General features: G+C 40.5%; 1 protein-coding gene across 3 annotated transcripts in view; it reads right to left on the minus strand.

Moving 5' to 3' along the window:
• COL22A1 (collagen type XXII alpha 1 chain) overlaps window positions 1-12,949 on the minus strand; it is a 222,545-nt gene that overhangs the window by 33,671 nt on the left and 175,925 nt on the right. For all 3 annotated transcript variants that reach the window (XM_068672709.1, XM_068672708.1, XM_068672711.1), the window contains 8 exons: window positions 12,316-12,369; window positions 10,235-10,288; window positions 8,576-8,629; window positions 7,553-7,657; window positions 6,982-7,026; window positions 4,690-4,767; window positions 1,203-1,238; window positions 183-236 (listed from right to left, as the gene is read on the minus strand). In XM_068672709.1, the coding sequence (XP_068528810.1) occupies window positions 183-236; window positions 1,203-1,238; window positions 4,690-4,767; window positions 6,982-7,026; window positions 7,553-7,657; window positions 8,576-8,629; window positions 10,235-10,288; window positions 12,316-12,369 (480 nt within the window). The remainder of the gene's footprint in view (window positions 1-182; window positions 237-1,202; window positions 1,239-4,689; window positions 4,768-6,981; window positions 7,027-7,552; window positions 7,658-8,575; window positions 8,630-10,234; window positions 10,289-12,315; window positions 12,370-12,949) is intronic.

Below are 12,949 nucleotides of genomic sequence, written 5' to 3' on the forward strand. Positions count from 1 at the left end.
TTTTCTGAAAATCCTAAAATCCTAAATCCTGAAATCCTAAAACATAACAGCCTCATTTCTCAAACCACCTCCCTTGGACCATCCTGGTAACACCCAACGACTGTGGTTGAGTATATGCACAAGTTTTATTAGATTCAAGCACTGGCAAGTTTCTTGGGCACTTACACTTTTAGTTTACTTACATCCTGGCCAGGAGGACCCTGTGGTCCAGGGACACCAGGTACACCACGGGGACCCTAGCAGGGAGAGAACAGAAAAATCCACTAACATGAGCAGTACTTATCAGGTTCTAATTAACTGAAGAAAAGAAATTCTCAACCCAATAGTTATTAGGAAAATAATTAATTAAATAAACAAACCAAAAAAACTATCAGTTAAACCACTCTAAGAGAGATTAAGAAAAATAAACAAACCAACAACAACAAACTGATCCCACGTTGAACTATCACAGTAACAGTCATTTCTGTGCCTCATGGAGCTTTATGTGCATCACTAAAGTCAAGCCTCACATACCTTGACTGGAAAGGTAATAATGACTCTTTATAGGCAGGCAAGTTTATGAACAGGGAAAAAATATGACTGATGATGGGACCGTAGAGGAGAAAAGAAGGTCCAGCTCCTCAGTGCCAAATGGGTACACACCAGAATTGGCTATAGCACTGGAAATTAATGCCAGTGAATGAAACCACAGTACACAGCTATTGGCTACACCCCAATGGATTACATCCTTACAAACCATATGTTGAGGAACTAGGTATGTTTGGTGAATACTTAAAGGCAGGGTTTTCTGTAAGACTTAAGCAAGGAAAATGCTTAAAAATGCTTTAATTTAAACCTTTGAGGCCTTGGTTATATCTCATAGTAGTGTGCCTTGAATTATATGCCTTGAAGTAATTTTCTCAGTGAAGGGTTAAAAAAGTGACTCATTCTTTCCACTTGTGGGACTATACTAACAGGTAAGGAAAAGCTGTCACCAGATCAAGAGTCTAGATAACTCTTGGTCTCACAACCCACTTGAGCAGATAGGTGGTGGTAGTGCCCATGTGAAGTCCCCTTTGGCTAGCTAATACATGACCCTACTTTTCTTGGCCAAACCAAAGCAATAAATTAATCATGCCTTTATGAAATCAATGATAGTAGCACAATTCATTTGTTTGCCCCCTCCCACAAAATCTGGGTGTAGTTAGAAAGACATACTGTACCAATGACCCTTTGTCTCCTGGTGGTCCAACGGGGCCCTGCAAACAGAGAAGATACAGCATTCAGAACACTAGCAGAGCTTAAAATTAACATCTCCTCTTGGCTGGTCAGGGTGGGTCCTGAAGCACAGAGATAAGAATAAGGAGAAAATGAAAAGCAAAAAAAAGGAGCAAGTCTGACAGGCTGCTCAGACAGACACAGTGGTAGTGTGCAATACTCTCAGTGGGATGTTCATGGGGGAGGATCAAAGGCACAGTAAGGGGGAAACTGAGTGGATCATGGGGGAAAAATGGGAGAGAAAAGACAGAAAAAGGGACTAAAGGAGCCAGCTGTACTTTAACATGTCTCTTGTCTGACTGAGCCCTCCACTTCATCACCACAGTCTGTCCTGTATCATCATTAAATCCAATTTGTAACACCCTTCCGAATGGGTGAGCTCACGAATTTGAGCCTGTGGGCCTGAATCTTGCTGAGCTTCAAGTCAGACTAGCTGGTGAATAGGAAGGTGTAGGTGCCAGAATCTGAGCTGAGAGGCTGTGAACCCAAGGGGCTCACAGGTTGGGATGTAAGCAGCTGGAGGAGGCTGAGGTGCAGGGCCTGGGCACTGGGTGGACTGGGTGTCCGAGACCTTAACAGTGGCCTTCCAACCTGATCGGCCAGAGAGCAGATGCAGGATCAAGACATGCTTAGTCACGTTCCTCAGAGTGTTGTTTAGGTGTATGTGGGCGTTGATAAAGGCATCAGTGTGTCTGCACTGGTCTGTTTGTCAGCGTTTGTGTGTTCATGGACATTGTGTATGCATGTGCCCATTGGCAATATGGGCTCAGCCTTGCTTCTAGCTCAACCCATGGGCACAGAATCACAGCAGCCTTGTGATCTGCTGGGCTGGGACAGGACCACCTCTCCTGCGTCCCAAAAGCCACTGTGTTCAGCTACTTCTAAAACAAGGAAAAGCATCCCATGGGACCTGTGTGCTCTTTAAATGAGGTCAAAGCACGGAGTCCAGTGGACTTTCATATGCTATTTGTTTGGAGATACAACTTACCTAGGTGCATAGTACAGTGAGCCCATTAGAAAGTATCCAGTCCTATAGGAACACCGCAGTAGTGATGTGGTACCCATATCCAGCAGAGATGGGTCAATCTGGTATTCCAAATGCATCCCAAACAAGGCTTGACCTCACGTCTCTAGTGCTGTGTTTGAATAAATTGGCTCACGCTATTACTCCTCTCCCTTTGGTTTCTATTTCAGGCACATTAATTCGCTAATCCTCAAACAGTTCTCCGTGCGAGATGCCTTAATGGTCTGCTAAAGCACAGGCTAAATACTTCATGCTGAACCCATGGTAATATGAAGAGGGAAAGGCAGAGCATGAGCAGCTCCCTGCTACTTTATGCATCATGTTTCCATTAGGGAGCTAGAACACGAGCACGTGAATGTGCTCCATTTCTCCATACAGTTACCTCTTCTGTTTATTGTTCAGCTGGGAAGATCACACCTAATACTCTTTTTAGGGCTCAGTGTTATGCAAATAGTAACATAATACTTCGGCAGACAAAGTAAAAACAAAAAAACAAACAAACATACAAACAAAAAAAAAACCTCTTCTTTGTATACCTTTTATGCAGGGTGTAAAGTCCAATAGAGGTTAAGGGGACAGGAGGAAACAGGGTGAGAACTCCAATTAAAAAGAGTTGCTGGCTCTTAGAAGCTGAAAACATCATACACAGTTCTGTCACGTTTCTAAAAAGGGTAGAGGCTGACACCTTTATTCAGTGTATAAATATGCACTGAAGCAGCTCCGCTGAGATTATTCTATTTTTTAGCAGGACTCAGTCTTTGTGCAAGCCTGATGGATTCAAGGTTATACAGAGCTTTTCAAATTATGAATCTTTGCACTGGAGCTGCAGTTATGATAAACCTACAGTGAAGAAAATCACCATAATGGTGATTAAATATATATATATATTCAGTGAAGCAGATAAAATAAATAAAAAGAAGTCAATCAGGAATATTTTGGTATGTACCAGCACCACCTACTCATCCTGACTGTGGTCAAACAACAATGACATAGTAAAAAGTAATCCTCTAGTGTATGAGAAGTGATGTCTATATCTAGAGTCAAGTTCTTAGTCATTTGTGTCCGTGGATGTGGATGCTAACAACCTAATGAAGAATGACTTTGGTATCCAGCGTACATCAGGGTGCAGAAATAAGCTCACCTAACCCTGCACTGAATCTAGAAATCAGTAATTAAAAACTAGCCACAGCTTAGTGACTTATAAACAAGTCAGATGTTCACTTGCTAATTTAATTTTAATATTAATGACTGAACCTTAAGAAACGCAAGAACATCACAGTTTCTTATATAAATTATAACAAATAACACCCAGAAAATCTTCAGTTGCTGATAACATTGCTGAGGACCATGAAGGCCAGGACATGTTCTTGGTTTCTTACACGTCTGACCCGGACTGCTTTACCATAAATAGTATTCAGCATGGTAAAATCTAATATTAAATGGAGATACATCCCATAAAATTTATCAGCCAGTATCATTCAGCAACATGACTTCTCATTTCAAGGCTATTTCATGTACTAATTAGGAAACTTCTGTCTAGATAACCAGAGCATGAAAACGTTGGCTGTGATGACTGGTACAGTATCATGGCATATTCAAGGGGCTGTGAAAGGATGCAAGGTCTCTGACATCCTCTAGCAATTGCAGCTGGGAATAAAGTTTGATTCCTTCTAGACACGTTTTACTTGTGCATTCATTGCATAGCTGGAGGACTGAGCAGGGAAGCTACAGTCAGAGCACTCCCAAATTCCCCTGATCTCCAGAGGAGTCATGCGTGTCAAGTACTGGATTGATGAAAGTCTGGATTTTTATCCCTACGAGATGAAAATCTAGACTTTCTGAGGCCAGTCCCAGGTACATCTCATGGCCTGATGATGATGGTAGAACTTCAACAACAACAGCTGGAGGTGAGGGCAGAGCTGGATGAGGTGCATAACTAAATCTTTGTGGGGAATTATGGGGCTCTCTTATGATGGCTCTCTTATAACACGGCATTTTAACTAACCTGATTTTTTATTTCCCTATCAGATATGGACATATCTGCCACATTCATCCCTCCTAATGGGGTGACAGGAGGGTTACATCTTCTGCTAGCTCAGCACAGGTGTTGGCTCACATCCAGAGCCAGGGTATCAAGATGCTGCGGAAAAGTCACAAGTAACAGGCAGTGATATCAATCACTCTGATAACACTTTTCTGCCCTTCTCTTTCAACTAAAATGGAATGCATCGAAAGCCCTCACAACAGACATCTGAGCCATGGATGGCAGCCTCTGGGACACTTTGCAGTTTTGCATCTTCAGGGGATAAAATGCTCCTGGCAGAGGAGAGCACAGAGAACCCATTCTCCAGATGGCTATGAGTTAGGTTTTTGTCTTGTCACAGGCTGCAGCAGCACCTGCTACTTACAGGGGGTCCAGCCAGTCCGATTCCTGGCACACCTCTGTCTCCTGGCTGTCCAGGGAGGCCAGGAGCTCCCCTCTCACCCTGAAATGAAGGCAGAAGTTATTCGTTTTGTGCACTGTTGAGAAAATGTGCCAAAATGCAAGAAGGTTTTACAAAAGAACATAATACTGTTACATCCTGACCTGATCCTGCCTGCCAAGGAATGGGATCAAGTTGTGTCAGGACAGAAATACAGAACAGTTTCTGTAACGTCATGCCAAGAAAAGTGACTCCCTCCTTGAGAGGGGCACCAGCCCACCTCCGTGAGCACTCACACCATGTCAGCACGTACCACATCACATAACTGAGCAGGAACGCAGCTTCTACAAGTATTTTAATTTATTTTAGTGCACAGCATCCGATTTCCAGCAGTATTCCCATATGCTACAGTGGCTGATACACTGCAGTAAATTGAGAACTTCAGATTTTTGTTGAACATCGCATCTGCTTTTATGGAGTTTTACATTTGCAATTGCCTGCAGGGTATTAGACACTCTCCTTGGCTTGGGCAAACACTAAGCACCACAGTGTGCTTTTCTTTCTCTGCATTTTTACGGTAGACAGCTAAACTGCAAACATTGCTAAATAAAGATTATTTATCCAGGGAAGACAGAATTAAAGATGTGTTACATCTTAATATTTTCCTTTACCAACATAGGACTGTTCACAGCAGAATATTAATAATTTTTAAAGCATTTCTACCACTCTCTCTAGGGGACTACACTACAAATGGCGAGATCTCCCTTCCAGAAAACTAAATTTTCTATATTAAAACCTGCAGAGCACAGACAACTACTTGGCGCTGTTTAATGGGCATTGTAGACAGAGGGTTAAGCAAGAATTCAGATACAGTACTTAAATTTAATGTCCGTTCTCTTTTCTTGTTATAGGGAGAAATATCAAATAAGATTTTTATGGATTGTATTGTGGTTGTGAGAGTCAGTCTCACGTTGGCAGTAGACTTATAACAATGAGTCTTATTTATGTTATTTATTATTACACTATTTCCAGCTATACAAAAGCTTGATAGAAAAATGGTTACCCGTGGATTCTGCCCACCCTGAATTTAGTCTGCAATATCTCCTACTTTATTTCCTTTCTTTCCTTCTTAAACTAATCTTATATTACAAAGAAGCAATACTGTAAGGACAGTGAGAGAAAATGTATTCTGATTAGTTCAAACACTACTGCAGATCCCTTATCTGTTATTTTGTTCAAGAAAATGATTTCAATACAAAAAGTTCAATAGCATTTTTCCATGCACAATTAAGATCCCTACCATCTTGTGTTGATATTGAACAGACTATTTCATTAGATTTCCCACAGTGGGTTTTTTTTTTTTTTTCAGATTTTTATGTTACTTCTGACTCTGTTATTGTGTCTATGTTCTGAACTGACCAAGGTATATACAACAGAGCATAAATCATTTATACAGAATGCAACAAAGTCAAAATAAAATGTTTCATAGCAGTTTGAGTATTTAAAAAATACTGGACCTATATGGATCCAGTTTCATACTGCTATATTCCCACCTCTGTCATTTACAAAATCTGTTTCAATACCTTATTCATCTTCCAATCCAGATCAATACACAGCCATTTCAAAAAGAATTTCTCATATATGTGATTGAAGACTCATGTAAAATCCAGATGCTTCCAGAAGCAAATGTTTTTGCTGTTTTACTCCTTTCTCTATTTGCTGTGCACTTGTAAGGGAATAAACTTTATTTTCCATTGCAGACATTAACTTAATCAACAAGTTAGTCTGCCTTAGCTACAGTATAGGAAGGCAAACCAGGCCCATTCAGTCTCAATGGAAAATAATTAATTTCCCTTTGAGAGAGGTGAAAGAAATAAATGCTATGGAGTGTTCTTTGATGAGTTGACAGGTGGTCTCAAGAGTAGTTCATCCTTTTTCTATGCAATGTCTCTCTTGTTGCATGGATTAAAGGTCCCCAGTCACAATTTCCCTGAAAAAGTGTGCAGCATTTAGCATTGTCTGTGTTGAATTTGCATAATACTTGAAGAAATTTTAAATGTGGAAAGTGAACACAGTTAATTCATATCCTAGTATTTGCATCTATAGAGGTATTGGAATAATAAAGAAAGGAATGTCCTAAGTAGTTTTTGAGTGCAAGTTTCACAACCTCTATTTTCTGGTGAAAAAGAGACCATATTTTTCACCACAACTTCTTCTTCAGTTTCAGCAATGAAGGGAAGCAATCTGAAATGAACAATAAAGTCCAGACTTTCTTACCTTGTGCCCAAAAGGTCCTGGCAAGCCTGGTGGGCCTCTTTCCCCCTAAAGTGACAGAACCAAAACCAAAGAAGCATCATTGCGCAGCCAAAGACAGAAGCCTTTGAGACAGTGAAGACAGCAACCACCCCCACCACCACCACCCTCCTTGCTCCACACAATCCTTGTAATATTCTATGGATAACTTGTAAGCAAATTAAATAATCTACTAACTTTATTACAACTAAATGCTTTTAAGGAACTTTCAACAATCTAGGTGTTTTTGTACTGGTCACAAGGACATTTGATTGTTACTCCTCATGGAGGTCTCCATTTGGAGATGGCCAACATGACACAGCGAAGAGGGTATAATGTTCAGAAATACAGCTTCTGTTCTCTTTGCCTTTTTGCATACAGCACTGGGATCTGCAGCATTTTGCATGACAAGACCTTTCATGTCTTCAGGTAGATGGCCTGTAAGTATCTGTGATTAACCTAATTCTTTACCAAAGTCCACCATTTCCCTGCAGAAGCTTTGTTTGTCTAGCCCATACTGAACTACCTGAGACCAGAGCTTGCTAGCAGTACTTACCCGTTCTCCATCTTTACCCTTGCCAGGCAAACCTGGCTCTCCAGCAGGTCCTGGTTCACCAGCAGGCCCTGGTAAACCCACTTTTCCTTCTTTTCCTGGGTCACCCTGTAGAAGACAATCCAACAAACCTGTTAATCACACCCTAAAGACTATTCCTGTCTCAGATCTTTCATTGTGACTAAAAGATGTGCATTTTCTTCTAGACTCATCATTTGAATTTTTCTCGGAATCACAAGGTATCTTCTTTTTGGGAAGCCTTTTCCTACAGGAATATCAAGATATTTGTAATTTTCCTTCAAAAGAAAAATAAAACAACATTTCAAAATGTTTTGGAACCAACTAGATGAGGGAGCCCTTGATTCATACATGGTGCTGAGATGTATATCAGTATTCTGGAACAGAATTTGACTGAAAAGACTGTACTTCATCCTCATTTTAAATCCCATATCCTACATATAGGGTGCCATGTCTCTGATTAATCATTCTTACTATAGCAAACAAAGATTGGGACATTGGCATGATGGGCACTGTGAAAAGCAATAATATATTACAAGTCCTTGTCCTCAGAGAGAGCTCATTGCCTAGCTGTAAGATAGGACATAACAGTTGAGCAAAACAGACATGCAAAGCAGCAAGGGTGCACTGAAAAGCTGAGCTAATGGTCCAATTATAGCAGTTTATCAGGAAAGCAGAGATCTCAATTTCCTAAGCAACAAAAGGAAGCTTTTCTTCCATCTTGTCGGGTGGTGAGGACAGAAGATCATCATTGTATCAAATGGGTAGCAATGACTTCACTGTATCCGGTTGTATCTCAGTGGTTTTATTAGATAAATTATAAAGCTGAACAGGGTGAAGTCCTTTTAGCATTTGTAGTAGAGGAGGTCAGGTGAGATGACCCATGAGCCCATGTGTCTTAGTAGTCCATGAACCTATGAAATAATTTCCCATTCAAGTTGTTTCCCTCCCAGGTTACTTAAAATGGCCAAGAAGAAAAGAAACAAATCCATGAAAGAACAAGCTCACCTTTTCCCCTTTTTCTCCTTCCTTTCCTGGTAGTCCGGGATCTCCATGCACTCCCTGAAAAGAAAAGAACTTTAAGGATTAAAACTTTTCTTTTTAGGCAATATTTGATCCTAAAGAAAATGGATAGACCAGTGTATTCAGTACAGTCTATCTCAAGGATTAGTATCAGTTTTACACTTTCCAGTACAGACAACTAGAGAATCCAGAGAATCAGGTAATCCAGAAAACCACAGAAGAGCTGTGTACCAAGTGCTTAAAGGAGTTATTTTTTCAGTATAAAAAAGAGCTGAACAGCAGAAGCAGAAATAGAGCTAATCCCGGATTTGTGCATTCTCCTTCTACCAATAACTGTTTCATTCTGTGAAATCCCCAGTAGTTCTTAATCCATTACCAACAACCCCCAAATCATCACCTCTGTGTCAAAGAAGCCAAAAGTCTCGCAAAACAAAGTCTACATTTCTTTATGGCTAATGTTCTTCAGAGCCACAAACTGGAAAACGTAGCTGTGTTTGTTTTACCTTTTGTTTCAGTTTTTGACCCTTTTCATGTCTTGGCAGATCAAAAAGGTTTCCTTGTCAAAATACAGATGATTATACATGAGCTCCAAATCAAATACTGTAGCTTCCCAACTCACCAAAATATGTGTAAGCTACAGAGTAGTACTCCATTTTAAAATATGAAATGCTGTGGCACCATAAGGTTGGATTGACTTCTACGTGTGGATGCGATAATTATTTTCTTTTATGCACCAGTAAAAATCATTTACAACTCTATTAGATTTTATAGGTAATATATTGGTATTACTAGTAGAGAACTTAGCTTAAAAGAATATGAAATTGACCAAGGTCTTCATTTTGGATATCACCTTCCAGTTTGAAATGATATCACCATATTAATACAATTAAAGGAAATGTGACTTAACAATTAGTAGAAAGGCAATTCAAGATTTCTCAGATTTACCAGCTGACAAACTCCACCTTAAAGAGCCCCCTGTGCTAAACCATTGTGCCTGAATGCTTTATCTTGGGGTCTAAGTGCTGTTTTTCACTTACTCCAGCATAAACTCAGAGAAATCCCAGGCTCTAAATAAAGAATTACACTGGTGGAGCAGGGAGTAGAGTAAGCCTAAAGATTTCTATGCAGACAAGAAAAGCTCTATCATGCACAATTTAATAATGGTGATGAGCATGTACTGAGGTAAGGAGGATGCTGTACTGACTTCAAGGCTCTGATGGTAGGATCTAATACTTACATGTTTTCTTAACACAGAATAAGAGCTTACTATGCAATCTTTATATCAAGAAGTCAAGTTTTCAAAAGGAAAGGACAAATGGAAATGAGGCAAAGGAAACAAAACCAGCCAGACAATAAACATCGCAATTTTTCTCTTGAAGAGCTGGCAGCAAAAAATGTTTTTGACAATTTGATGAGGAGTGAAGCAGCTCCATGCCTCCCTCTTGTTACAAATGAATATGAAAATATGTTTAATGGAAACACCATTCCCAGGTGCCACCACATCTTTCAATTCAACCATAAAGAAGTGTAATGAAACACAGCCTTTTGAACCTTATAAAACACCCCATGGGAGGGAAATCTAAACATATCAAATAAAGAAATCAGGGCACAGATGGGAAAACAAATACACCAGCGCATACATACCACATTTCCTGGCAATCCTCTTGGACCTGGGGGCCCTGCTGGTCCAGTCGCACCCTGTTTTAAGAAAATCAAATGCAAGTGCATATGTAATTCACAGCTTGTACTATCACAGGAACAAGATGTTCCAAGTGAGATTGGAGTTCATGTCAGACAAGGTGTTGTACAAGCACAAAACAAAAAATGGTGCTTTTGTGAAACACTTTGTAGTGTAAAGAAGCATGAAGCAATACAAAATGGATGAAGACTCTCCTAGGGAGCTTAAATTACCCACCATCAAAATAAATCCTAAATCTCGCTGAGATACGGGAAGAAAGGTCTGAGACCAAAACATCAAAAGAACAGAGGAAAGTATGTTGATTCATCATTAAAATAAAAATCTAGGCCAACAAAATATGCTATGTTGACAATTCTACCTTTCTCTACACTGAGGAACAAAACCTGAAAATACTCATTCCCACTACATAGACAAACAGCAGAAACCATTCAGACTGTTGTCGTTCTGAATTACAGGCACTTTTGTCTTCAAGTGGAAGCTATTTGGGATGAAAGAGCCCATGGATGTCCCCAGTCATGTACAGGGGACACGGGAGCATGTATGTTTTTGGATTTTTTGTCCCCATAGAGATGTATGTTTTGGGGTTACCAGGCTATAGTTGGACATTTTCCTCTAGACTTGATAGCACCAGGTCAAAGTTATTATCTCTGGAATCCTTCAACAGCCTGCACTAGCCAGGGTTCACCTGCTGCCACAGCTTCACAAGGCAAAGAGTATCTATTAGTATTCCTAAGCCATTCATGGTAAAAACAGACAGTCCATCTAAAAACATCTGCATCAGCAAAGTGAAATAATCTGTCCGACCTGGAGTATAGAAACTCTTTCTATCAGAAGAGCTGGTTAGCAACATCTTGCAGATACTAGATACAGGACAGTACAAACAGTGGAATATGGTAATATGGCGAAACTCTTCCAGAGCACAGCTCTTCAGAAAGTGAATGACTATCTGTTTGTCTGGCTCATTAAAAGAGAATTAAAAGTTTCCTCATTTCTGTGTTGTTCGCAGTCACTGGTCTATAAGCCAAAATAAATGTGTAGAGCAGTGGCAGTCTATGAAAGAACGGCAAACAAACAGATGCTTACATATGCCTGTATTTGCACATCATTCATGTCCTCCAAGGCACCAGGCAATACTAAGAAATAAAACCAGTGAATTGGTTTGGGGATAGCTGGACACTTTTTAACTTTTTTCCCCACAAAGTTTAAGGAGTCCTTCAACTGAGAGTGACAGAATGCTAGGGACAGGCAGTTCAGAGTTCAGGGTCAAAGCACTGCTAAATACAACATCTGAGCACAAATCCAAGAAGGAAAACCATGAACACAAAGATACAAGAAAGAATTTCAAAGCTCTAGGACACTTTGCTTGGATTTCCTATGGCTTCCTTCTCCCAGATACAAACATCATATTGCCCAGTCACTGCTTGAAATAGTTCTTCAGTCTTCCTTCTCTGCTTAAAAAGAAAGTACGTGGTCTTTTATTCAGCCACAAAGGGCTTATACACTGCCACAATAATAAAATAGGACTTGAATTCTTCACTGTTCTTTCGGAGAATAGCAGCACTCCCTACAAAACATGCCTTGAAAAGTGGTATGTGATGATTCCTATGGTGCTGAGGCTTTATTAAAGAAAGCAGAATTGACTAAGAAGCCTAAAACCAACTGTGATCAAAAGCTAATTCTGGCTGCTGATGCAAAGCTCACTCCGTGTACAAGCTGGCTGCCTGGGCTTGGCTGATATCGCAGTGAAGTAGCAAGCTCAGCCTCACCTCACCCAGAAAAGAAGGCATTTTATTAGAGAGGGAGAGATTTGGCCAACAAAAGACAAACAATTCAGAGCTGGGCATTGATCGGTTTGGTGCAGCTGAGTCTGTTTCCCCACAAGCAGTGACTCCTTCCAGCTGCAGATTAGGATGTGCCCTGTGCCCAAGCTGCTTGGGACTGTGGATCTGCAAGGCAGGGACTTCAAAAGTCCCTTCAGGTGTGTTACTATCAGGGAAAAAATGCTGCAAGGGAAGCAGTTACTCACAGCCTCTCCAGGGGTTCCAACTTCTCCTCGAGCGCCTTTCTGCCCCTTTGTGCCCTGTGCAGAAAGAAAAGAGATGCCAGCTGATTAGTGATGGGATGGGACTGCCTGCCAGACAAGAAGACTTCAAAATGCCTGAATGTGCACTCAGCTAATCAATTCACGGAGGAGTTTAACAGCTGAGGAAATGGCTCCCAGTTCTCTATGCAGCAAGAAAATGAAATATAAAAATAAAACCCTGAGACACAAGAGGAATTACTAATGACTGATCAGCTCAGAGGCTATTTCACAGCACTGCATGCTGAAACTTGCAGACATTCATCTAGGGGAAGCGCTTTCCTATCCTCCGGCCTACCTGCTACTTCAATGCCAGCTGAACTCTGATGATCTCCCTGCAAAGAGGAGCTTTTGCCTGTGGTTCTCAAATACAAACAACAATCATTTAGAAATGGTCAAAACAGATCACAGTGCAGAGACTTTGCCCCATTCCTACATATGACTCAAATGCCTTAGCTCTTTTATAAGGTTTTTGGCAGGACTAAGAGGAGTCTACCAACTGATCTGGTCCCCCTTTTAGCAAATGTGAGTTTAAAATTGCATGGCATTATTGTTTTTGTTTGTTTGTTTATTTTCATGA

Source organism: Anas acuta, chromosome 2 (assembly GCF_963932015.1).
Source record: "Anas acuta chromosome 2, bAnaAcu1.1, whole genome shotgun sequence".
NCBI classification, from domain to species: domain Eukaryota; kingdom Metazoa; phylum Chordata; class Aves; order Anseriformes; family Anatidae; genus Anas; species Anas acuta.